This window comes from Lemur catta, chromosome 1, assembly GCF_020740605.2.
Source record: "Lemur catta isolate mLemCat1 chromosome 1, mLemCat1.pri, whole genome shotgun sequence".
Lineage (NCBI taxonomy): Eukaryota > Metazoa > Chordata > Mammalia > Primates > Lemuridae > Lemur > Lemur catta.
This window is the reverse complement of record NC_059128.1, coordinates 28,911,445-28,939,238: the sequence shown is the minus strand read 5'-3', so window position 1 is coordinate 28,939,238 and position 27,794 is coordinate 28,911,445. Positions and strand designations below refer to the sequence as shown.

Genomic DNA, 27,794 nt, shown 5'->3' with positions numbered 1-27,794 from the left:
ATTCCTGATCTTACTAGGAAAACGTCAAGTTACTATTAAGTGCAATGTTAGCTGTAGATTTTTTTTGTAGATGTTCTTTATCAAGTTGAGGAAGTTCTCCATTTTTAGTTTGCTGAGTTTTTATTATGAATGGGTGTTGGATTTTGTCAAATGCTTTCTCTGCTTCTATTAATATGATAATGTGATTTTTCTTATTTAGCCTGTTGATGTGATAGAATATATTGCTTTTCAAATATTGACCCAGCCTTGTAAACCTCCAATAAATTGTTTCACTATAGTAACCATTTCACTGTATATAACATATGTATCTTATGACGTTTTTATACCTTAAATATGCATAATAAAATTTACTTTAAAAATCTCAATTGGTCATGGCATATTATTTTTATACATGTTGGATTTAATTTACTAATTTTTTTTGAGGACTTTTGCCTCTATGTTCATGAGAAATATTGGTCTATAGTTTTCCTCTCTTGTAATGTCTTTGTCTGCTTTTGGTATTAGAGTAGGGCCTCAGAATGAGTTGGTAAGTATTCCCTCTGCCTCTGTCTTCTGGAAGAGATTGTAGAGAATTGGCAAAATTTCTTCTTTAGAAATTTGATAAAATTCACCAGTGAACCCATTTGGGCCTGGTGCTTTCTTTTTTGGAAGATTATTAATTATTGACTCAATTTCTTTCATAGGTGTAGGCTTATTCAGATTATTTAATTTCTCTTGTATGAGTTTCAGTACATTGTGTCTTTCAAGAAATTGATCTGCTTCATCTAGGTTACCAAATTGTGGGCACAGATTTGTTAATATTTATTATTCTTTTAATATAAATGGGCAGTAGTGATAGTCCCTTTTTAAATTTATAGTATTAATTTGTGTCTTCTTTTTTCTTAGTCTGGCTAGAGGTTTATCAATTTTATTAGTGAGCAAAGGTTAGTAATTTTGATAAGGTTAATTAATTGAGTTCATCTTTTATGAATATTTTTTGGTAAGAACTATTCATTAAGAACTATTCACTAGGTCCAGAACACTTTCTCCTGTTCTTTTGTTTGTTTGTTTGTTTTTCCTAAAAGTTTTATAGTTTTACGTTTTATTTATTTAAATCAATGATCCATTTTTAAGTTACTTTTATGTAAGAAGTGAGGTTCAGGTAAAGGGTTTTTTTTCTCTCTCCTATGAAATCCAATTGCTCCCCCAGATAACTCTTACAAATCATCTCTATCACAAGTTGTCATGACTAAATAATCAACTTACTCTATTTTTTGCTAAAACAAACCTGCTGAAAAGAATACAAATTTTGATTGGGGGGAGAGGGTGGGTTGGGTTTGTAACTTTTTGGCAATTATAGGGGGAGTGTTTCCATTGACACTTTATGCATCTGGAGCTCAGTATGAAAATACCAGAAGGTAGGGGAACAAGGTTGCCCAAGACAGGGGTGAAAAGGAAAAAGTAAGTTCAAAAAAACTAACTTTCCTCAATTCTATCCTTTTGCCTAGAGATTATATCATAGCATAAACCCAAAGTTAAGAAACAAAACAAACAAAAAAACTTGAGTATCAATTTGAAAACAAATTATTCCAAGGCATAAGTATACCTTAAACCAGTGTTTCCCAAATTTTAGTCCTCTGTAGATTACTTGAACAAATTTGCCATAATATAATTTCCTTGACATGTTAATGGTATCAATACAATCATCAGGTGGTGCTTTAGAGACTGATTAGCACACTATGTGAGGTATTATATATAAAATCAAGACTTTGATCAAATCACTATTCTTTTCCTAATAGGTTTGACATAAAGTCACTGCTTTACTGTGAGAATCTGGATCCAGATCAGCTATTCTCACTAGGAATCAGAAATCAAAATGAAGTTTCAAAATGATGCCCTACTAGCGATTAGAAAAGGAATATGGGTGGGTAGTTGGAGAACAGAATACATACATAATTTAGTACCAGTATTCACATTTTTGTTGAAAGTGTAAATGTGGTCAGCACTGTTACTTGTATTTGCAAATAGAATAGCTAAACAGTATAAAGACCTGTACTTGACATTTTATCAAGATTATCTGACATTAAATTACTCATATCCAGGTTTCCATGGACCTGGAATTTTCTTTCACCTAGAAAGGAGTATGCAGTGAGAACAACAGTTTATGGTATTTTTATTTAAAATTAAAAAAAAAAAAGAATCAGCATAGTCAAGTTGTCTTAGTCTTTAAGATTTCTGGATTTCGTCCTTGGAGGAGGTCAGTATCTTCCCAAGGCCTGGGTCCTCGAATATTCTTCCAATCATCAAAAGTGGAGTCCTTTATTTTCTACAGAACCACAAAAAATTAAAGTATACATATTAGCACAGGAGCCTTGTGGCTTTGATTAGGACATTACTGAATAAATGAATAAATAAGTGGAAAGAATCCAATAGGCCCCCAAATACAATTTTACCAAATAAATCAACTGCAGACCAAGCACAATTGAAGAAATGTCATATTTCTCAAAATTTTCTTGTTTGTTTTTGTTGTTAATGCCCATCTTTCTCTATAATCATAAAACTACTAAAGTAGAAAAAAAAGTGTATATGCCTTTATTTTTGAGAGCACAAAAAGATGGAAAAGCTGAGAAAACAAAAGTCCTTATCTGAAGGCTGATCCAGCATAATAATGGCTAAAAGGGTCATCACAGAGGATGGTAGAAAATTAGAAGAAAGGAACAAAGGTGGAGTCCTAAAGTCTTCCACAAGAAAGAAAAGAGACCAAGATGATTTGTCTTGTGCCTGAAAAATGAAGCTGGCCTTAAGAATGCAAAGAATTTTCCCACATATACCATGAGCAAAACCCTTTTGGGCAATCGAAACTAATTTTAACTATTAATGTGTTTTAGACTGTCCTACCTTCATTTAGTCTAAAGTGTCCCTCAAGCAAAGAAATGAAAGTAGGATAAAAGGGAAGAAGATAAATGTTTCTTCACCCTATTATCGACCACCACTCTGACAGTAACTTTTATGCATCTGCTGCTTTAATTGTTCTGAAATAATTGAATAAGATAGAAAAAAATGGCTGAGAAAACAAACAATTGCTTATAACCAGAGATAGGGAAAAATGGTATAAATTTACCTTTACACTTGGATACTAAGCATTATTCTTTTACTAACAAGTGGTTTAAACTTTGGCAAGTGGTTTAAGCCATCTCAGCATTAACTCTCTCCTAAGCAATAATAGAAAGACTGGACCAAATGTTCTATATGGTTTCTTCAGTTCTCAAATTCTATGGTTTCTAAAAGAACTAGAAGGAAAACCTCCCAGACAAACCCTCCACAGCATCACTACTGGCATACTACTTACGTATCTACAAGTAGCAAATTACAGTTTTTAACCAAATAATGGGAAAGTAGTGAATAAAAACATTGTCTAAATTTCACTTATAGTTTTATCAAGAGTCTGTGTTAAATATATATGAAGGAACAAAGTTCTACTAATTTAGCATGCAAGAAAGTGGCAAGGCATTTTCAAGTATAGTTATGAAATAATCTGAAGTTATGAAAAGGTTTTAATAAAGAATAATAGCCATTATCCAGATAATATAAGATATACGCTTAGGAGAATTTAAGGTAATTCTTAGATGAGATGCAAGGTTGGCAAAAAAAAATTCATGTAAAAGTGGTCCAGTCTTTAGAGATCTTTGGTGAAGGAAAAATTCTCTGTAGAATTCTGTAAAACATGCAGAGTGCCTAAAGACTGGGCTGTATAAATGTGCTGGGCAAGACCACCAAAGACTTACCACTTAGCCAACAGCTATAAGATTAAGAGTGGAACAGAGTCAGGATATGCTGAGGAAAAACTGTCAAGAATATGGGATTTTTAAGGCAGGTGTGGTGGCACGTGCCTGTAGTACCAGCTACTTGGGAGGCTGATGCAGAAGGACTGCTTGAGCCTAGAAATTCAGGACCAATCTGGGAAATAGAGCAAGACCCTGTCTCTGCAAAGAATGGGAAAAAAAACTAGCTCGGCGTGGTGGCATGCACCTGTAGTCCTAGCTACTTGGGAGGCTGAGGTGAGAGTATCACTTGAGCCCACAATTATGAGGCTGCTGATTATGAGGCTGCTATGTGGCTATGAACATGCCACTGCACTCTTGCCTGGGTGATACAGTGAGACCCTATCTCCAAAAAAAAACCAAAAAACAACAAAAAAAGAGAGATTTTTCAGCCCTGCCAGCATGGAGATCTCTCCATAATATGTTGTTGCTACCTTGACATCCACCTAATACACCAAAAAGGCTGCTCTTCAGGAGTAAAGATTATGTCTGAGAATAAGACTTATTTTAGACTCATCCCAAGCTTAAAGCCAACACCTGTCAAGATCCTCTGGGGAGAGAGTTTCAAGATTGAGTCCCAACAAGTTAGAGGGGCCTAGAAAAGACCATAGCCTTTCCAGAGATACTCCCTTACAAGGCACAAAACCAAGTTCAAGGTGATTAGACAATAAACTGCCTGCTAAAATGAAAGTCAACACTCTTCAGAATTTTCTTCAATATATTATTCACAGGGTCTACTTTTCAATCAAAAATGACAAGACATATATAGAAACGGGAAAACAGGATCCAGTAAAAAAAACAATCAAACTATAAGAGATGGAGAACACACTCCTTCACCACATCCCATAATACAGTGTGCTTTTAAACTCTTGATTTTTGCTAATCAGATGGGTGGAAAATGATACCTCACTAAAACTTTAATTGACTGCCATTCTATTACGATAAATTGAGCACAGGAATTCATACTTATTTCCTTTCCTCTGCACTTTTTACATGCTTTGCCCATGTTCCTACAGACCAACTGAGTTGTTGTATTTTTTCATATTGATTTGTAGGTGGTCTTCATATTTAAATAAACTAATTTGCCATGGTAAGACAAATATATTTTTAGGATTTCTCCTATAACTTGTGAATTTATATACATCAGTTTTTTAGGTTGAACTTTTGAATTTTTATGTATGAAATTATTAATCTTTATTTTTATAGCTTTTGGGTTTTAGATCACATTTAAATAGGCTTCTCTCACTCAAGACCACAAAAAAAAATCTCCATTTTTTTTTTCCTGGCACTTTCAGCATTTTGTTTTTTATTTCTAAATTCTTTGTGCATCTGGAATTTATTTAGTTGCAGTATATTAAGTATGCACCCATCTTTATTTTCTTTTCAAATGACTATATAGTTTACCAAATACCATATATTCAAGATAAATATTTTTTTTCTGCACTACTAGTAATTTAAGTTTACTTTAAGGCAGATAAAATCAGTTACCGACTAGGAAGACTGGTGTAGGACAGAGACTATATTAACATACTGTACCTCATACTCTGACTCTAAAGATATTTTATTTTCTTTCAGTTTTTTTTCCAATTCAGGATCAATCTGTAGAAAAGAAAGAGGCACCATACGTTATTTAAGTCTGTGAGATTCAATTTTTGATTTTAAAAGTTACAGAAGGGATGGCTAAAATAATATGGCCGAATACAAACACATGGCAAAATCTTCTCCATCCACTCTGATCACGTAATCATAACTAGTGTACTACTACCACCACTATTGCAACTAACAACAGGCAATATTTACTGAGCACTTTTTATGTGCAAGGAATTTTGACATATGTTATCTTGTTTAATCCTCAAAAAACTTGTAAGTATTATTATTATCACAAGTAAGGAAAATGGAACATAGGGAGTTTGAATAACTTGTCAAAGAGGCAGAGCTTAGCTTTGAGCATTGGCCCTCTGCTTCCAGAGTCCACAATATTAACCACCAACCTAAATTATGTTACATAGAAATGATATACAAGATACTACTAAACATAATGTTGCACTTAAAAACAAAAAAGGACACCTTCCATAGACCAGAAATAAAGAGATATCTATGAAAAAAATAGGATTGTATAGTACTAAATAGGAACTAACGCCATGTTACTCATGTAAAAAGTCTTTTTTGTGTGTGGAAAAGTGTTTAGGAAAGAAATGTGATGGCTGAAATCAATACACAACAAATCAAATTAAATTAAATGGAATAGCTGAATAGTGAGTAATGAACATAGCATAAGACCAAATAAGTAAACCAGCAGTATAACCAGAGGATTCCACTGGAATAATGTACGAAGAGATAAAAAACAGATGGATAAAAGAAAAGGTGTATTAGGAAAGCTAGATCCAGAAGTCCTAACATGTATCTACTAGAGGTTCCAGAATTAGAGAATAAAGGAAGGAAATGCAATAATTAAATGAAAATAGCAAAGAATTCCTGCTCCAAGGTCTAATGCCCCACCAGGGACTTCCTAGCCTCAAGCTGCCAGTACACTGGGACCTGGTTCAAGCAAACACCCATAGCCCGAGAACCATGGCCATTGCCTAGACAGCCTCGCCCAGCTGCCACTGTCACCTGTGCAGGGAGACCCTGGGCAGAGCAATCCCCACAATACCAGCCTCTGTGGAGAGGGTCTCGCCCAGCTCCCAACATAAAGATCATCCAGCACAGGCTTAAACAGTGGCAATCACAGGTGAACAGGATAAATCAGAACAGCTGCATTACAGACTTCTAGTGTACATGCCCTTCCCCCAAAAATATAAAAAAGATTTTTTTTTTTAATTATAATGTTAAAAACTGGCTAGGCATGGTGGCTCATGCCTGCAACCCCTCCCACTTTGGGAAGGTGAGGTGGGAGGAGTTCAAGACCAGCCTGAGCAATATAGTGAGACTCTGTCTCTACAAAAAAATTTTTAAAAAATTAGCCAGGTATGGTGGTGTGCATTTGTAGTCTCAGCTACCTGGGAGGCTGAGGCAGGAAGATGGCTTGAGCTCAGAAGTTTGAGGCTGCAGTGAGCTGTGATAATACCACTGCACTCTAGTCCAGGCAACAGAGCAAGACCTTGTCTCAAAAAAAAAAAAAAAAGAAAGAAAACAAAAAGAAAAAAAATTAAACTAGCACTATCTTCTTACACAGCACAACATATGGGCAGATGGGCAAAGTCAAAGACTGTTACTGGTCACAACTGCAATGTACTTAAACTGCACACTTAAATCACCTCACTTGGTGTGATGCAACAATAGGTCATCCATTACTGTGGACACCTAGCTATCGGTATCAGCAACCAGGATAAAAACTAGAAATAGCCACTACAGACCACAGATAAACTATGCCATATCTATTTCACAATAAAAGTTGAAAGCTGTTGCTTTAGCCCTTATTTTTTCAGGCTGCCTTATGGTTATTTTACTTTCCTCTGAACCTTTCACACCCATCACTGAAAAGCAGGAATTTTTCTGTCCTGGGATGCCAAACTTTTAGTACTAAAATCAGGACAGTCTCAAGCAAACTATGATGGATGGTCACCCCAAATCAATACTGCCTTTTCTCCACCCTTCTCCAAATTTCTCAACAGAACTTACCCTCTTTTGATTTTTCTAAGTCAACTTTGTCCTCTAGACCCCAGTCTCAATCCCCCTTGACTCAGCAATCTAGGCTTCTTGATGCCCCCCTTGACCTCAACCTCTCCATTCTTGCGACTGCTCTCAATCTCAACCAATCCTATCCTCTCAATCCTTAAGTACAAAACTCACCCTCTCAGCTCCACTCAACCTTAGCCTAACTCATCCTCTCTACCTTGTCTGAACTCAACCTTGCCCCAAAACTGACTTTGGACTTCACCTGAGTTTGACCTCTGAATGTCAAACCTCAGTCTCTGACCCTTAGTAGGCCTTGTCTTCTGATCCTTCTCACCTCAACCTTGTTCTCTCATCCTCCTCCTTTGACCTTGACCAATCTCATTCTTTTAACCTTATTCTCTTGACTTTAACTTACCTTGTCCTCTCAACTTCAATTAGCTTCATTCTCTTGACCTTACGTAACCTTGTTCTCTTTACTTTCTCTCCATCTTCTAGACCTCTCCTGTTATCTCAATCTCCCTCATTCTCCTTCAGTGGGTGATCAGCACCACCAGTTATCCAGTCCTTAAAACTAAAACCTTGAGTCATCCTAGATTTATTCATATTTTTATAATACATACATCAATCATCAAATACCATCAATTTGATGCAAAAAAAAATTTCCTGGAACCCATTCATTTCTCTTTATCACCATTGCAAATGTTTTATTTCAGGTTCCATTATTGCTCTTCTGTGCTACTGCCCCAGAATCCTAACAGGTCTCTTTATTTCCAATCCAAACAATCTCTCCCTTTCTATATTGCTCCCCCAATCCCCATCCATTTCCATTCTGTACTCCACTGCCGGAGAGATAGTTCTAAAATGAGACTCTGACCATAGACCCAATACTCCCTCTACCTTATAGAATATAAATCATTTCTGCTAATTAAGCTAATTCCTACTCATTCTTAAAGACTGATTTAAGGGTTGATACCTTTAGCAAACCTTCTCTGATTCCCCTTTCCCAAGTCTAATCTCTGCGCCTCTTCTTGAAGTTCTAGTAATGGCATTTTACTGGGCATTGCTATATTATATGTTTGGGTACTTTTTTTTTTATCAGATATCTTCCAGCCTTGATTATCTTATAAGCTCTGTAAGAATTAGTTTCTTGACACTTTATCTGAAGGTTCTAACAAATGATTCACACATGATGAAATTCAATTATTTTTCAAATACATACGTGTTCTCCCACTTCTAAATGTCAGATTACCATAAATTTTATCTTAAAGGGAAAGAAAAAAAAATTCCTTCATAAAGTAATTGGGATGCTAACTGAAACCTTTTAACATAGTTAAACTAAAAATTGTTAGTCAACTGAAAATTAACTGAAATTGTTTAGTTAACTAAAAATTGTTCTATTTCCTCATAGAAACTACATGTTCTTTTAAAATTTAGTATTTACTCTAATATCTACTATCTTTAAGACTAGCTATAGCTGGTTTCACTAAAACCATAAAATTAACTGAGAAAATGAATAGGCTTTTATACTCCTTACTTTCCCACCGATATTACTAAGGTCTGCTAATGAAATACATATATTACTTGGAAAAAAACTTACAAATATCAGATATATGCCACAAACAAAAACTACGTATTTCTGAATAAATGAGACAGAATTTTTATGTAATACCTGGCCTGAATTTGACAATAATTGTATAATCATAGAGAGTAAGAATCTTAGCTCTACCCCTAAATAGCCATGTGACCTTAGGCAAGCTAGTTAAGCTTTCTGAGACTCAGTTTCTTCACCTGTAATATAATGACAGTAACATACAGATGGTCCTCAACTTGCAGTGGTTTGACCTACAATTCTTCAACTTTACAATCGGTTTATCAGGGTATTAAATGCATTTTTGACTTGCAATGAGTTTAGTGGGATGTAACCCCACTGTAAGTCAAGGAGCATCTGAGCATGTGCGTATATATACATAAACTTATATACGGATATGTAAGTACATATATATGAATGAGTATAGTCCACCTCAAAGTAGATACTATAAAAAGATAGGTATCTTTATTTATAATGAAAAATCACATTCCTTTCTTTTAGTAAGACTTACTGAAGATACATATCAATATACTTTATAAAATTACTGATATTAATATGAAACAGCTAATTGATATTAATAATTGGAGAGATAAAATGAAGTGAAACTGTTGACCCATGTTCTTTAGTCCCTTCTAAATCCTGAAAACAACTAGACCAGATCATATTTTGTGGGAGAAAGCTAACAATATTACAAATTTTCTAATAAATAAGAAGAAAGATTATTAAATTCTTTACATTTCATGATTCACTTTCATGGATCATTAACGTTATTTTAAAGATTAAGAAAGAGCACAAAGGCTGGGCGTGGTGGCTCATGCCTGTAATCCTAGCACTCTGGGAGGCGGAGGTGGGTGGATTGCCTTAGATCGGGAGTTCCAGACCAGCCTAAGCAAGAGCGAGACCGCATCTCTATTAAAAATAAAACAATTAGCAGGGTATCACGGTGCCCACCAGTAGGACCAGCTACTCAGAAGGCTGAGGCAGGAGGATCGCTTGAGCCAAGGAGTTTGAGCTTGCAGTGAGCTATGATCACACCACTGCACTCTAGCTGGGGTGAAGGAGCAAGACTCTGTCTCAAAAACAAAACAAAAAAAAAAAGAAAGAAAGAAAAGAGCACAAAGATCATACATTAACTTTGAAAAGCGAGACAAACTCAGAATGCTTAGTATACTGAGTATCCAATTCTCCTAAACCAGAACATACATACACACAGACCCATGTCGACTCCAATTATAGTTCTTACCTTAATCTTCACAGCATCATATCGGATTTGTGAAAACTCACGAAGACCAAAAGAACCTCCAACAATCAGCAACTGAAACAAAGAAAGGAAATAATTAAACACAATAGAAGGGTAGAATTCAACCTATCCACGGATTACTTATCTGAATATTAATAACAACAGAGACATTATAAAAATCCTATACATTATTTTTCCTGGTTAATCCTATAGATTATTTTTCCACTCATCTTTTCAGAGTAGATGTAGTATATACTGTTTAGGAAACATTATAGCACATCATTACCAAATACCAAAATCAGTACCTCATACGTGAACTTGATGTTATAGTTTAATAACATCATGAGAAGCATTATATTATTTGACCCTTACAACAAACCTATCAGCTAAGGAAACAAAACAAAATATAATAAAACATTTGACAAATGAGAAAATAAGAGCACAGCCAACTAATTTGCCCATTATTAAATTAAATTTGGCCTAAGGCTGTCTATACTCTGAATTTGTATGCAAGCTTAGTAGGTAAAGAAACCAAAACTTGATCAGTCAACTGATCAGACCAGGTCAAAAGAAGGCAGATGCCCAGCTGTAACCAATCAAGCTATTTCTGTACTTCCTTGTTTTATCTATAAATACTTGATACCCATGTTGCAGAGCAGAGCTCTCTGAACGACTTCTGGTTCTGAGTGATGCCTGGCTCACGAATTTGAAAATTTATTTTGTTTAAAGTTTTTCTTTCTTTTAACAACACAATTACATAGGGTAAACCCAGGAGTAAAATTCTGGCCTGTTTCTCCACAACCAGAATTTTTTTCAATCTTATGATTTTGCAAGATAAGCCAATTGGAGAGCACTGTCCCTCATTTTCTTACCAAGTGATAGAGGAATCATGAAATATGCCATACTTCTCACTATGTGGTAACCTAAAAAGATCATCTGAATTGTCATTGCTGTTTTATCATCTCATCCAAAAATCTAACTGGCTTTAATCCCTCCTCCTAAACACGCAAATTTCTAACCATTTGGAAAAAAATAAAGTTTGATTCCTACTTTCCTTTTATATCAATATATTCATACTACTAATTGAACAATTAAATATAAAAAGGCATAAAACATTATAAAATATAAAAATTTATAATTTTTTTACAAAAATTCCTGAGACTGTAAAACTTTATAATTTTGAAGTTAAGAATACTAACCTTGAGGCTATGAATTTCAAAACCCAGTATATGTGACCACATAAAAATTTAAAACTTCTACCTGATGAATAAGTGAAATACAGTATAAAAGGAAAAGAAAACAAATCAGAAAAGTATTTCTTATATATAAACAGCTAATACCTGGGATGTCAATATGTAAGAATTCTTTGTATAAGTAAAATAACTTGTCTCTTAGTGTCAATGAAAAGACACACTCCTAGTTTTCCCACCTCCTGTCAGTTTCCTTTTATTCATTCTTCCTTATCTTCCCATGTTGAAAATATTGGAGGTACCATGAAAGACTCAGTCTTTATACCTCTTCTGCCCATTTTCCACCAACACTGAATCCCTAGGTGATGCCATCCAATTCCATGGATTTAAACAGCCCCCATAACCTAACAACCTCCAAATGTATTCAGTAGGAAATATTCAGTGTATTCAGTGTATTCAGTAGGAAATATTACCCTGAACTGAAGACCTGCCTTCTTATTTGACATCTCCACTTGAAAATCCAATAGGTATATACACAAATTAACATAAAAGAATAACTCTTGATCCTTACTCCAACACTCTTTCTGCCCCAACCTGCTCTAACCAGTCTTTGCATCCCAGTAAATGTCAATTACTTCCATCTGATTCTTCAAGTCAACTTCTTTGGTGTCATCTTAAGCTCCTCATTCATACCCCATATATCTAATACAACCCTGAGTTTTGTCATCTTTGTTTTCAAAATATTTCTTGAATCTGACAATTTTTGACAATATCTTCTTCTAAAACCCTAGTTCAGGCCACCATTATCTCTTTCCTGGACTACTGCAATCACAGTATCCACATTATGCATAATAAATAATTTTCCTAGTCTTTGTCCTGGGTTCCTGGGAAGGAGCTTCTCACTTGGAATTTCCTGAATGATAGATGTTTTTGCTATTCATGGTGGGCTCCTGGGATAATACCTGAGTTTATGTTAAGAAGGTGATATAGTTTGGATATCTGTCTCCTCCAAATATGTTGCAATTTTATCACCAGTGTTGGAGGTGGGACCTAGTGAGAGGTGTTTGGGTCATGGGGATGGATCCCTCATGAATGGCTTGGTGCTATCCTCATGGAAATGAGTTTTTACTCTATCAGTTTTTGTGAGAACTGATTGTTAAAAAGAGCCTGGCACCTCTTTCCCCTCTCTCTCTCCCGCTTCCTTCCTCTAGCCAAGTGATGCTGGCTCCCCCTTGCCTTCAGCCATAAGTGGAAGCACCCTGAAGCCCTCACCAGAAGCTCATGTTGGTGCCACGCTTCTTATACAGCTTGTGGAACTGTGAGCCAAATAAGCCTCTTTTCTCTGTAAATTACCCAGCGTTAGGTATTACTTTATAACTATGCAAATGGTTGAGACTGGAGGTGACTCATGGTGGGCCCCTAGATAATTTCAGGATAGAGCACGGCCATGCTGGAAAGGCCAAACATATGACTTGAGGGCTAGGTCTTTGAGCTATGTGATATCAACTCAACCTCTAAACCACAAGGGAGAAGAGGAGGGCTGGAGACTGAGTTCAATCATGTGCCCAGTGGTTCAATCACCCATGCCTATATTAATATAATGAAACTCCAATAAAAATTCTGGACTGAAGCTTGACTGAACTTCCTGGCTGATGAACACATCGATGTGCTGAGAGGGTGACATGCCCCGATTCCATGGGGAAAAGACACAGAAGCTCCACATAAAGGACCCTCCTAGGCCTCACCTTATAAGTCTCTGAATTTGGTTGTTTCTAATTTGTATTCTTTACAAATATAGTAAACATAGTACAGTAAAGGTGTAATCACAAGTATAGTATTCGCCTGAATTCTGAGTCATTTTAGTGAATTACTGAACCTGAAAGGGTAGTTGAACACCTGAATTTGTAACCAGCTGGTTAGAAGGATGGGGGCCTGAGAAACCCAGAGCTTGCACCTGGTATCTGAAGTAAGGGGAGTTTTGTGGAGGACTGTGTATATAGATAGTGTGTGGTGGTGGGGGCGGAGGGCAGGTAGTGTTTGAAATGCACTGCACCACACCACCTACCACTTGTTGCCATAGAATCCACACTTCTAACCAAATATCTTCATTTGTGCACTAGATCCTATCTTCTTTTATCTATTGAAGGACACTGATTCATCAATTCTCTCCTTTCCTATATATTTGAAATCTTACCACTGAACAATTCATCATAAAAAATGCTATTATTTCTTCTATCTTATTAACAAACTTTCCTAGACATCACTTCCCCACCAGTTACTAACCTATTTCTTTGTTCCTATGTGTAGCAAAATTTCTAAAATGAGTTGTCTATACTTGCTGCTCCTCCTATACTATCTTAGATCAATTCCAACCATCAATGACATCCACATTACTAAATCTAATGGTAAACTTTCTGTTTTTATTTCATGAACAAAATTTGATACAGTTGGTCACACTCTCCTCCTCTTCCCTTACATCTGGTTTTTCTTTTACTTCAGAGTCATTCCCTCTTAGTCTCCTTTATTGTTTCCTCCTGTATATCCCAAACCTAGGGCACAATGTTTGGTAGTCTTCTCTACTCATTTCCTTTATGATGTCAATCAATCCTATGGCTTTAAAAATATTTATATGTTGATTACAACATACCACATAGACAGGATCAAGCAGGAATCCCAGTAGCATCATGTGAACAAAGCAGACCAGATTAGCATTGCAAAGGCTCTGGAACTAAATTATCAGGAAAGAGAGCCCAAAATAGTAGGCTACTACCTACATGCTAAACTTAAACATGGTGACCTCCTGCTAAAGTAGAAGACTTAAATATGATATAGTTTCCTACAGTTATATAATAGTTTGTAATACTCAAAATGCCCAAGAACCAGGAAAATAACAACTTTCCTATAGTTTGGATATCTGACCCTCCAAATTTCATGTAGAAATTTGATCTCCAATGTTGGAGGTGGCGCTAGTGCGAGATGTTTGGGTCATGGGGGCAGATCCCTCGTGAACGGCTTGGTAACATCCTCATGGTTATGAGTGAGTTCTCACTCCATTACTTCCCTCTAGAGCTGGTTGTTTAAAAAAAAGATCCTGGCAACATTTTCCCCACCCTCTTTTGCCTCCTCTCTCACTATAGGACCTCTGCACATGCAGGCTCCCTTTCTACCTTCCGCCATGAGTAGAAGCAGCTTGAGGCCCTCACCAGCAGATGTTGACACCATGCTTCTTGTACAGCCTGCAGGACTGTGAGCCAAATAAACTTCTTTTCTCTATAAATTACCCAGTCCTTTATAACAATACAAACAGACTAAGACAAACTTGACTTTAAAAAGACTAATGAGATGGTAACACAGAGATAAATCAGAGGTTGGAATTATCTGACAAAGATTTTAAAGGAACCATCACAAAAATGCTTCAAACAGCAACTACAGATTTTCTTGAATCAAATGGAAAATTTAAAAATCTGACCAAGATAGAAGATATAAAAAAGAACCAATGGGTGACCTCAATGATATGGTGAAATAAGGATCCCCAAAAGTCTTCTCTTCCATAAAAGCAATGAAAAATTGTCACATTAACTTTTTCAAAACTCTGGAAATTATGCAAAGTCCTGCAGTAACGTGGGCAGCATTTACTTAAGAAAAATGACTGACTCAGGGACAACAGCGAGCTTGGTGGTGTTTTTAACTGGCACTATTCTCTCCTCTCCACCTCAGCTCCATGATAATAACCATGAAGACCTGCATCCTGCAAGTCTGATGTAAAGCCTAGCACCCACACCAGAGGATAAAGGGGTTGGAGCTCCTTAAAATCCCACTCCCGAGAATTGTCATTAGCCTAACAATAGGCTAATCTAAATGCTTAAAAAGAAAATGTGAGGAATCAGGTGTCCATAGAGGACTTTAAAAAGCTCAAACACATTCCTGAGAATTTAGAAAGTCATGCACATGAACAGAACTGTGTGTATGCCCAGAGCAATGTGTATGCTCAAGACCGACCTGAAAAGGCCCTAAACTCTCACTTATAATAGCTAATGTTAAAGCTCGGAGCAAGCAAAAAGTGAAGGCTTAAGGTGGATGTAAATTGCATGGCTGAATGTTGAAGGGATGCACAAAAAAAGCATGCAGAGGCCCTTGACAAAGATTAGGACATTTGCTTGCTCCAGGTGTTAAAGGAAATGTCTGTTCAATATAAGGAAAAATAGTACAATTAAACAATTGGCAAAGGATTTGAAAAGACATTTCTCCAAAAAATATATACAAATGACCAATAAATATTTGAAAGATGCTCACCATCGTTAGTCACTAGGGAAATACAAATCAAAACCACAATGACACAGATACCATTTCACACCTATTAGAAAAGGTAATAAAAAAGATGGACAATAACAAGTGTTGACAACAACATGGAGAAACTGAAAACCTTATATATTGCTGGTGGGAATCTAAAATAATACAGCCACTTTGGAAAACATCTAACACTTGCTCAAAAAGTTAAACTGAGTTACCACAGGACCCAACAATTTCACTTCTAGGTATATACCTTACCCAACAGAGATGAAAACATACCTCCACACAAAACTTGCACACAAATGTTCACAGCAGCATTATTCATAATAGCCAAAAAACGGAAACAATCCAAATGTTCATAAATTGATAAGTGGATAAACAAAATGTTATATATGCAAATAATGGAATATTATATAGCCATAAAAGGGGAATGAAGTATTGATACAGGTTACAACGTGAATGAACCCTGAAAACACTCTAAGTGGAAGAAGCCAGTCACAAAACACCACATATTGTATTAGTCTATTAATATGAAATGTTTAGGATAAGCAAATCTATAGACAGGAGTAGATTAGTGGTTGCCTAGGGTCGGGTAAGGGGTGCCAGAGAATGAGAAGTGACTACTAAAGGTTTTATGATGTTTCTTTTTGAGGTGATGAAAATGCTCTAAATTTAGATTGTGATGATAGTTACATAACTGAGGATATATTAAAAACAATGGAATAGAACCCTCTAAATGGGTGCATTTTTTAGTGTGTAGAAACCAGTAGGTCACTGGTCAGATTACAAAAGTAAATTCTGGGACTAAACGGGCAGTGCAGTAGTTGAAACAACAAATATATTCTCCTTCTTCAAGTGGTTTAGAAGAGAAGGAATATTATTAGCATATTAGCATATACCTGGTAATCGAAGTACTCTTCTGTGTGTTGTTGAATAAAGATTCCTATGACTCAATAATGTTTATCCAAGAGAGGAAATAATATCAACTTGAAGATAAACGTACAGTAATTACAGCATATTTGACTGATACATGATGAACAGAATGTATCTTCTGAGTTCTTTCTAGTAATGATGGGCTTTAGAGTGTTGAATACAGTATTTTCCTCTACGAAATTACAGTTGACCCTTGAACAATGCTGGGGTTGGGACACCAATCCCCTACACAGTCAAAAATCCATGTATATAGCTTTTGACTCCCCCAAAACTTAACTACTGATAGCCTATTGTTGACCAGAAAGCCTTTCTGATTACATAATTAACACATATTTTATATATTCTATGTATTATATATTATATTCTTACAAAAAAATAAGCTAGAGAAAAGAAATTATTATTAAGGAAATCGTAAGGAAAATATATTTACTATTCATTAAGCAGAAGTGGCTCATCATAAAGGTCTTCATCCTTGTCGTTGTCTTCATGTTGAGCAGACTGGGGAGGAAGAGAGGAGCATGATCTTCCTGTCTCAGGGGTGGCAGAGGTGGAAGAAAATCTGCATATAAGTGGACGATGCAGCTCAAACCCATGTTGTTCACGGGTCAACTATATTTACATGTTTAGGGCTCATGTTCAGAAATATGATCCTCTTCGTTGAATACAGACATAGACAACAGTCTAGAGTAAAATATTTAATACTTGGGAAGAAGTCTATTGTGCTATTTTCCAGTGCACGAACTAACATAAAGAAGGTACTTCAATGCATAGTGGTTTTAAGACTTTGGCTTTGATGATTTTTGAATGGTAAGAAACAAAAATCAAACTGGCTTCTATTGGGACATGCTGGTGACTTGAAGTCAGTGACGACAATCACAATGCTTCTGAATGGCTCTCCATTCTGGGGCAGAGGATAGTTTTTATACATGCCTTGTCATGTACACAAATAAATTACTACATTATCTTATAAAGACAGTTATCTTTAAACTCTTTTAAATATACATAAGGAGTTTTCTAAAATTCAGATTCATCAAAGATAAGTAAAAAACTCATTACCTTTCTAAGGTCACTTCTTTCCTTTAGTCTGCTTAAATGTAAAAGCTGGTAACTACACCTGCACAAACATCTATACCAAAGCAATAAACTATTCTGTATTTAAAAGAAAGCAGCTCCTGTTCATATGCTTTACTTAAATTATTTCATTTACTATGACCTCAAAGTTTGCTGAAGCGAAAAAACTTGCTCATGATCAAAGATCAAATAAAGAGAGTGGTCTGGATTTCAACACTGGCTGGTTTTATGTCAGCCTCAACCTGCATCCTCATGACATCTTTAGGGAACTCTACAGAATTGGATGCAAACATAAAAACACCAAAGCTGCTTTCACAGTGCTTTAGAAATATAAATTGTGACATAGTGACCATTTGAGGGCTGCTACAATGTGGCAGGCAGTGTGCTAAACACTTTATTCACAAGGTCTTATTTATTTCATCACAATAACCCTGGAAGAATTAAGCCAATTCATAAACTAGGAAGCTGAGACAGAGAAATACCAGAAATTGTACATTTATATTAAATACACCTGGTCCCAACGATCCACAGTATTGGATGTTCCCTGTATCCTGACAGCTCTTCCTTGTACTTCAGTAAGGGTTTGCCATGGCTTTTTTTTTTTTTTTTAAGACAGAGTCTTGCTCTCTTGTCCTGGCTAGAGTACAGTGGCGTCATCATAGCTCACTGCAACCTCAAACTCCTGGGCTCAAGCGATCCTCCTGCCTCAGCCTCCTGAGTAGCTGGGACTATAGGTGCATATCACCATGCCTGCCATATAGCGGGAGCTGGGGGTGGGGTAGGCAAGCTTAATCATCCAGACTTCGGTTAAACTCTGGTTCTGATATCGTTCTCTGAGCTTCAGTTTACTCAACTGTGAATCAAGAACAGTTAACAATGACCACGTTCGACAATGGAAAAGATGCCACACTCACAAGTTGGCAGATCCCGGTAACTACCGGGGGAAGGAAGAGGACCCCGAGATCTCACTACGACGAGGGAAGAAGACTAGAAAAAAGACTGCCTAAAAACTCTACACCTGTCGTCAGCTCCTTCCAAGCCCGGGTGCAAGTCCTTGGCCTCAGATATTACACATACCCCGCAGTCTTGAGCCCGCCTGAGAAGAGGTTCCACCCCTTCCGGCACTCCAGCATCACACTTTTTCTTCATCCCACTCACCAACATGGGGACTCCGTAGCGAAGGGTCTTGTTCTTGCGCAAGGCACGCATCACCTTGGGTGCAAACATGACGAAATCCTTCGACCCACTAGATGGCCAATCAGGCCCGGCGCTAACTCCCAAATCTCAGCGGCCCAAGCTCTAGCCAAACCGAATACGTCCTTGACTCATCTCTTTGTCGTCGCTCTTCCGGAAGTGGTCCTTTAGTAAAAGGCCTCCGCCAGGCAAAAGCAATCGATCCACCGTAACATACTCGCGCATCCGCCCTGAAATTGGGGCGTCAGCGATTTTGGTTCCCAAACCCGGGCGTGCAATTGGGATTTAGGGACTTGAATGCGGTCCCTTACGGTCACCATTTAATTGATATGAAAAGTGGTCTTTCCCATCTTCTGTTTTTGTTTGGTTGGTTTGGTTTTGTTTTTTGAGAGAGACTCTCGCTTCGTCGCCCGGGGTACAGTGCAGTGGCCTCATCATAGTTTATTGCTAGCTCAAACTCCTCCTCAAGTGATCCTCCTACCTTAGCCTCCCGCGTAGCGGGGACTACAGGCATTAGCCATCAAGCCAGGCTAACTTTTTCTATTTTTAGTAGAGATGGGATCTCGCTCTTTCTTTGTCAGGCTGTCCTGGAACTCCTGACTTAAAGCGATCCTCCCCCCTCGGCCTCCCAGAGTACTAGGATTACAGGCATGAGCCATCACGCCAGAGCATCTTCTGAGTCTAGACTAACGTCATCTTAGAACACTTCCTGGCACATAGGAAAAAAAAAGGTATTTTGAAGCTAGTACTCAAGCAGCTATGGCTATGTGTGGGATGGGGAATTTACCATCTTAATAAGGGCTTTAAAAGAAATCGCTAGAAAGGTTAGGTTGAATGTAATCAGTGTAGTGTCTTATCAGTTATCACTGAAGCTTTAATGCTAATGCTTTTACTGTGAGATAGCCCATATGAATGCCAATTTTCCACTGATTCAACAACCACCTTTGGACTGTTCTAGGAACAGAGATAAAAACATATGATCCCCACCTTAAAGAAACCGGTGAGCGTTTGGGCATACAAACGAACATGTGTCTAAAATACATTCCACATATTTGCCAGAGTGAATCGGAGAAAGCCTCACCCAGAGGTGATGTAAAATTGTAACATTTCCCATGCTGTCCCTGAAGTCTTTCTATCTGTTCTTGCCTCTCCATTGCCACTGAAATGTTCCTGGTTTAATCCCTTATCATCTTTCCACCTATTAAAGTACTCCCCTAAGTGGTCTCCAGTGGAGAAACTCCACATCTACCTTTAGGCTACTCCAATGACACTCATGTCTGTAGTACTATAGTGTCAAATACCAAAACAAACAAACACAAACTATAGTGATTCCCAAGTCTATCTTCCACACTGCTGAAAGTTATCTAAGCAACATAAACAATGATGAGATTCTCCAGAACATAAATGTTCACTCTAATTTTCTTAGCAAGGAATGTAAGGCCCTTTGTAATATGACTTTGTTCTGCCTTTTCTGCCACTGTTCACTCCATACTCTCTATCCTGGAGGAAGGCTATTCCTTGAGTACTGTATTCCATAAACTTCCACATCTTCAAAATGCAGCTCCAAGGATACCAGTTCTTGAAGTCACCCTTACTCCACAGGCAATGTATATTATTACCTCCTCAGAGCTCAGTAGCCTTTGATTAATATATATCACAGACCATTGTCCCGCTGTCTTATCATTTGTAGTGTATAAAGTCATTGCTCTGAAGAGCATATAAGCAAACTGAAAACAGAATGGGAAGAATACTTCAAAGTTTGAATTTGAACACTTCACTACATAGAACATCACCCTACTGCATCCCACTCCATCAAAACCTTGTACCTAGCAAGTTAATAACGGGTTAAATCACATACATATATTCTAAATAATGCTATAGCCAATAATTTATCCTTTTCAAATAAGGAATATATTCAATTTAAGTGACTATAGGTCTTCAGTCTTTCTTGTGAACCTTGAGATGGCCCTAAATGAGTAACTGTAAAGAGTTGGAATTACAAGTATGTGGGAAGATTGTCGGGGGACAAAATTTGGGGCAGTGAGGAATTTAAACACCTTTCAAATCATACTATATAGGTGGTAAACTCCATTGTCTATGCATAATGCTCACCTTAAGCATCACTACTATATCCCTCAGTTTCTCCATATGTTAAACCAAATAAGTGAAATTTGTCATGATTTTACAATTCTCACAAAAAAATTAACACAAAATTTATCAGTATACAATCTATTTTCTTAGCAGAAATATGACTCAAATTCCAACTGTTATGTGTTTTTAGTATTAATAAACAGTAAAAATGTTGACTCATCCATCTTAACTGTCCAAGTGGGAGGATATAAATATTTATATCCAAAAAACAAGGCATCTCCACCACCATGCCAATTCCTGAGGACTTGTATGTGTTTGATATCTAGGCAAGTTATATTATCCTCCAATATCTGGTCTACCAACATTTAACTCATCCAAGTACCTGGGAGCATTGCTATAAAATAAAAAAATACAAGTATTCTTGAGAGCTTTAGCACTGGGGTTAGGTTTTAGAATTACGGCCAAAATTCATGACTGTGGTATGGAAAGACTAGTTACTTCATGAATCTATGCTTTCATAATGCTATTGACATCTATTAATACTAATCTAATTTGATTCACTCAAAAACCTTATAAAGTTTGGGACAGAGCATGATTCCAGACTCATTTTATAAGTGAACAAATTGAGGCTCAGAAAGGTTAAGCAGCTTTCACAAGGTCACACTTTGTGTAGTACAAATATCCCAAATAGAACTAAATTTCCTGTAGAATTTGACAATATTGACTGTCTCCTTGAAATTTTTTCCTCCTGTGGCTTTCATGGAAGTTTCACTGCCATGGATCCCCTCCAGCTCTGCGACTTCTTTTTGTTGTCTTCAGCCTGGTAAACCTTAAACTGAAGTCTTTAGTCCTCTTCTGTTTTTTCCCTTTCCCAATGACTCTCAAACTTTAGTGTGTACCAGAATCCCCTGGAGAACATTAAAACAGACTGCCAGGCCCTACCACCAGAGTTTCTTATTCAGTAGGTCAGAGATGGGGCCTGAAAATCTACTTTTCAAACAAGGTTCCAGGTGATGCTGATGCTGCTGGTCTGGGGACTACGCTGTGAGACCACTGCTCTATCTTCTTTCCCTGGGTTAACTCAACTTTCACCTTGGCTTCAAATTTTATCACAGTGTAGATGACTTCTGGTACATTTCCAATAGCCTGAATGGTTTTCTAACATCTCAAAGTCAACATGTCACAAAGATTAATTTTGGTCCTAACCATTCAATCTATTAATAATTTCTATGGCTAGAACTAGAGTGGGTATGAGTTGGCCTCTCCATTTCCAGTCTGGTGCAATTTGAAATGAGTTAAAATTAAGTCCTTAACATTATTCAGCTAGGAAATCAACTGTTTCTTCTTTGTAATGCAGATTTCCTTTATGATAGTGATCATAAATATTCTAGTTTTAGAATTATTCCTATAATTTGGCTTGTTATTTTATGGAGTATAAGCTATGGGATAAATGGGACCATGTCTAATATGTTTATATCTTTCATGACTTCATTCATAATGCATAATTTTTTACAGAAATAAATGAAATGGCCAGAGATTCCCATATCATGCTATACAGTGAAGAATCCCCCATTAGTGATTCTCAAACCAAACAAAAACTTGCTCTGTAACACTCTGTAGAGTGTCACAGGTAACTGTTCTGTAAGAAAGTGCTAGAGATCTCTCTGTACACAATCATGAAATCAAACGGAATTAAGTCAATTCCAATGTCTTCAAGTGCACTATTACCTAGATTACAATAAGTTTCAACACGTAGAGCAAGGCAGTAAGTCTAACCTTCCAGTCACCATGGGGTTAAACCCCATCAGAAAGCTTTCTGTCTAAATATTGTCAATTTAGTTAACTAGGGCTTCTTTTCTGGGTAGGTGGATGTGTGTTTTTGTAACATAAGTCAATGCTGAAATAGGAGTTTATCTATTGAACTTTATGTTAAAAAAAAAACTTTCCAGAAACATTTATAGTTAGAAATAGACTGGGCACGGTGGTTCTCTCCTATGATCCCAGCACTCTGGGAGGCCAAGGTGGGAGGATCTCTTGAGGCCAAGAGTTCAAGACCAGCCTGAGCAACATATGAAGACCTTGTCTCTACCAAAAAGAAAAAGAAAAAAAAAAAAGAAATAGAAAGACAGATGTTTGAATCAAGGGCAAGTAGAGTATACTTTTATCTCAAGGTAAACTTTTTGAAAAAGAAACCATTAAAAATGGCCTATATGTGTGTTTTGTGTTGTTTTAACATGCTTGAATAACATCTGTTATCTACCACTAGTTTAAAAATAATAGTCAAATGTTGTACATACAAAGTTTCTTATAAAACAAAAGACAATGTACATCTAATGAAAGTAGAACTTGACATCTCAAAAATGAATCTACTTCCTAAAGTACCTGCTTCAAAATCATATAATACTATTTTGAATACCCCCCAGATTGAGGAGGATATCAAAATAGAAATTATGTTATATGGCAATTAACAAAAAGGTAAAAACTTCATATAAAGTCCTATGATTGCACATGACTGAAAATAAACATGCAACTATGAAAAGAACCCCCCCAAAGCCCCTAAAACAACAAAAGAAAGCATAAAAGGGGAATTAATCAAAATAAAAACTAAAATAAAAGCAATAGAAAACAAGTAAAAACAGAATTGATTGATAAAAGCTGATTATTTGAAAGAATCAATGAATAGATAAAAAATTTAAAAATGTTAATGAGAAAATAAAAACATAAATAAGAAAGCAAAAGGAATTACATAAGAATTTCATGTTCTAATCTATTATAATTGAACAACTGAATAAATTGATGGTTTTGTGATAAAACCTAAATGATCATTTAAAAGTTAAGCATACCAATTACCAAGAAAAGTGAAAATTTAACATTAAAGGACTGTGTCCTTAGCTGTTAACAAAGAAGGAAAATTTCATCTTAATTGAGCCAAACAGTGACTATCTTTCAAATGTCCAGAGAAAAACTGGTCTTTTTAGCAAACAGACCAGGGGAATAGACTGGACAAGATTTAACAGTGGAAATAAAATATATTTTACTTATTTCCCAACATCCATTACAGCATGAAGTTCCTTTTGAAAGACACTTTATGATCTTGTACTCATTATCTAAAAGAATTTACCTCTACTTAGCACATCTCCAAAACACCAGATTTATTTAAAGTCTAAAATTAATTCCCTGACTTCCTAAAATAATGCTGAGATAAAGAAAAGCTTCTGAAAGAAAAAAAATGACAAAAAAGAAAAGCTTCTTACACTTTCCCTATCACCAGTGTGTCACTCACTTTGTTGTAGCCAAGACAAGCCTTAAAAGACCACTGCAGTGATGCTGTTAAATTTCCTCCAACTTGTACTCCAGCATCCCCTCTCCACCAGAGCCAGATTAAAATATGTTTCTTCTACCCTCCACCCCTGGGAGAAATTTTATTTCTTTTTGTACTAAGATCTTCATGGGGGAAAAATTGCTTCCATGGCTGCTAGCATGTAAAAAAAAGAAAGAAAGAGAAAGAAAGAGAGAAAGGAAGGAAGGAAAGAAGGAAGAAAAGAAGAAAGAAAAGAAAAAAGAAATCTTCATAGGGATTACTATATGGGTAATTTTACTGGTACCTTACAGGAATTTACCATTTCATGAATTCAAAAACCTTTTTCCTCTGACTTTATGTATGATCACAGAGCTGAAATCAAAGACTTCTTTTTCTAGTTTGAAGGTTTCTGGAAGCATTTGCATTCTTATGGCTTGTCCTTTATGTCCTCTCTGGATGCAAAATTCTTTGCTGTCTATATATGTTGGGTGGCCTTCCAAAAAATTATATATATAATTTGTATATATATATATCACCTTCTGTGAAGCTCCAGAGTTAGTGCCCAGGGAAAACTTAGAAACCCAAGGGAAAAGGTTGGAAACCAGAGCAATAATGAGAAAAAAGTAAATTTCAAAACAAACATAAATGAGTAAGTAGTTGGTATTAGGATGCGCTGCCTGATGGAGAAGCTAGGTGTTAAAGGGTTCATTTATGGAGGATTCTGCAGAGATGCAGTTAGGCTGTGGGGGGGAAGCCTCCTGAAGTGTGACCGACTTCACTTGGGGAGACAAGGTTGTATTTAGGGAACCAAGTCTAAACCACAATAAAGGCTCTTGCCCGCAATTCCTCCTCCTGCCGCTGCCTCCTGATGAACCCCAATGCTTCCCTGTAGGGCTCACTGTGGTGTGGCGTGCCCCCTTCTCTTGGGAACTGTGATTAACAAATTATCTTTTCAATGGAAATCATCTCCCTTGACCTTACTATACCTCAAATTTTCTGTTACTACACATTATTTTACAACGGGTAAGAGAAAACTACCAATACTTATTCATTCCCTATCTTCTATCTGTACTTAATTAGATACCTTTTTATAACTATTACCAAATAATTTTCTTGTGAATAAGTTATCCTTCTACATCATTTTCTTCTTAAATTAAATCCAAAGGCAAAGGTAATGTGGTGGCATAGAAGGAGCGCAGAAAAAGTTCTGGTTAAAATCTGGACTCTCTTAAAAACCTAGTATTAGCTGGGACAGTAACTTCACATCTCTAATGTTCTATTTTTCCATGTTTAAAATGGGGAAAATAATTTTGATCTATTAGGCTTATTTTAAGCATTAAACAAAATAACTTCTATAAAGCGAGCACTCAATAGAGCTAGTATTTTTATGTGAATCCTTGAATCGTGGATAGAGTCCTGGCCATGATAGGTGCTCAATCAGGTCTGATAATGCTCAACTCACTGTTTAACTCATTTCCAAAATTATACCAGGGGAAACTTTTGTTGGACTTGCCCTGGCTTCTCTTTCTTGGAGAACAGATTTTTTTAAAAGGGCCATTCCTAGGAAATATGTCAATGCTTTTTAGTTTGGGACTCAAAGGGGTCAACATCTGGGAGCTTTCTCCTCTCATTTTTACTCCTCAATGTCCATCTCAACATACAATAGTCTTTACCAGTGATGCTCAAACTATAAGTCTGGCAGGGTCTCCCGTTTTTGTAAACAAGTTTTATTGGAATACAGTTACATTCTTTTGCTTACACATTGTCTAGGCTGCTTTCATACTACGGACCTAAGACCTGCAAGCCTAAAATATTTACTATCTGGCCCTTTGAGAAGAACTTTGCTAACCATTGGTCTTTGCTCTTTTAAGTCTGGTTTCTTTCTGTGGTAGATTAAAAAATGTCCACAAAGTCTTTGCATTACTCCCATTAAGGGGTGGAGTTGAAGTCCCCTTCAATAATGACTCTGGGCTTGGCCATGATCAGCTCTGGCCAGTAAGATATTAGCAAATGTGACAAAGCAAAAGCCTTGGTAAGTGTATTCACACTGGGACTTGCCTTTTTGGAATACTTCCGTTAAGGCCCCCAGTGCTATGATGAAGCCCAATCTAGTATACTGGAAGATGAGAGGCTACAGGGAGAGCCGAGGTACCCTAGCAACAGCCAGCACTAACTGCCAGACATGTGAGAGAAATCATCTTGGACTATGTAACCCTGTTTAGCCATCAGATGACTGCAGCTGCATGAGTGACTCCAAGTGATAGCAGCAGAAAAAGCCCTTAGTCATCCAGCAGAATCTTTAAAGAAAATTGTTAATATATTTGTTTTAAACCATAGTTTTGCAGTGGGTAATTGACTATGTACCTGATAACTGACACAATTTTGCCCGTCAAGGAAGAAAAAGGCCATTCTATACACACTACAGTCACTGACTTGCAACTAGATTTCAGGTCTGAACTTTGCGTAAGCCGTGTAACAGAGCAACAATGACCAGTGCAAACTGCCTTTTCTCTTCATATCGAAGTCAGCTATAAGCAAACTAACTTAGGCTAAGTTCAATATTCAGTTCTGACAAGTCCTTATTTATCCTGTGGAACAAACCCATTTCTGCCTTCTGTGTGGAAGGCTTTTGGGGATGGAAGAGATGCAAGATAATAAACGTTGGCAATTACTTTCAAACATTATGTAAGTACAGAATGGTACTGCTACTGCTATTGTTATAGAACATTTAACCTAGTGCAATTTCCTATTATCCATAACGGAGGGTTATAACAGTATAATTGAATCAAATTGAATATAACAAACTTTAATTTCTAGAATGGTGGAAGACCAGTGGACTCCTCATTGGCTTGAAGTAAATTCCCAGGTCTGGCACTGACTAGCTATGTATCTTAAGCAAGTTATAAACTTCTATAAGCACTGAGTTACCCCATGTATAAAAATGGGAATATTGATACTGCTTTGCATAACTGTGAGCATTTGATATTAATTATGCAAAAGGATGGCCCAATGCAGTGCCTAATGCCTTGGAAAGCAGAAGACAGAATAGTGTTGTTATGGTTATTTATGTAGGTTCTGAAGCTAGACTGCTTGGGTTTAAATCCCAGTTCTAGCACTTAATAGCTATACAACCTGGGCAATTTACTTAACCTCTCGATGCCCCACTTATCTCATCCGTAAAATGGGAATAACAAGAGCAGTTATTTTACAGTTGTTTTGAGGCTTAAATGAATACATGCAAAGGGCTTAGAACAACAGCTGGAATATTGGTAAGAACTCAATAATTGCTAGCCCATTATCATCTGCAATATCCAGTTCCTTATCTCCTATGCCAAAACCAACACTTAAATTGATCGTTTAGATTTCTTTCCTCTTTTCTTTATTCTGTCAGAGATGTTGCTCTAAGGAGGTAGCAGAAAAATAGATATTTAGCCAACAGTTTCCAAAGTAGGGTGAAAAAAAGATTGTAAAGATTCAG

General features: G+C 36.7%; 1 protein-coding gene across 2 annotated transcripts; it reads right to left on the bottom strand.

Annotated features, from left to right (window-relative positions):
• Window positions 1-2,135: 2,135 nt before the first annotated feature.
• LOC123647367 (cytochrome c oxidase assembly protein COX16 homolog, mitochondrial) lies at window positions 2,136-19,381 on the bottom strand. 2 transcript variants are annotated; one of them, XM_045564772.1, is made up of 4 exons: window positions 18,808-19,381; window positions 10,250-10,321; window positions 5,337-5,399; window positions 2,136-2,305 (listed from the first exon to the last, which is right to left on the bottom strand). In XM_045564772.1, the coding sequence occupies exons 1-4, from the start codon at window positions 18,955-18,957 to the stop codon at window positions 2,189-2,191; spliced, it is 402 nt and encodes a 133-aa protein (XP_045420728.1). In that variant the 5' UTR covers window positions 18,958-19,381; the 3' UTR covers window positions 2,136-2,188. The 2 variants fall into 2 exon arrangements, with proteins under 2 accessions (XP_045420728.1, XP_045420736.1); XM_045564780.1 differs by having other exon boundaries at window positions 18,889-19,252.
• Between the last annotated feature and the right edge of the window lie 8,413 nt (window positions 19,382-27,794).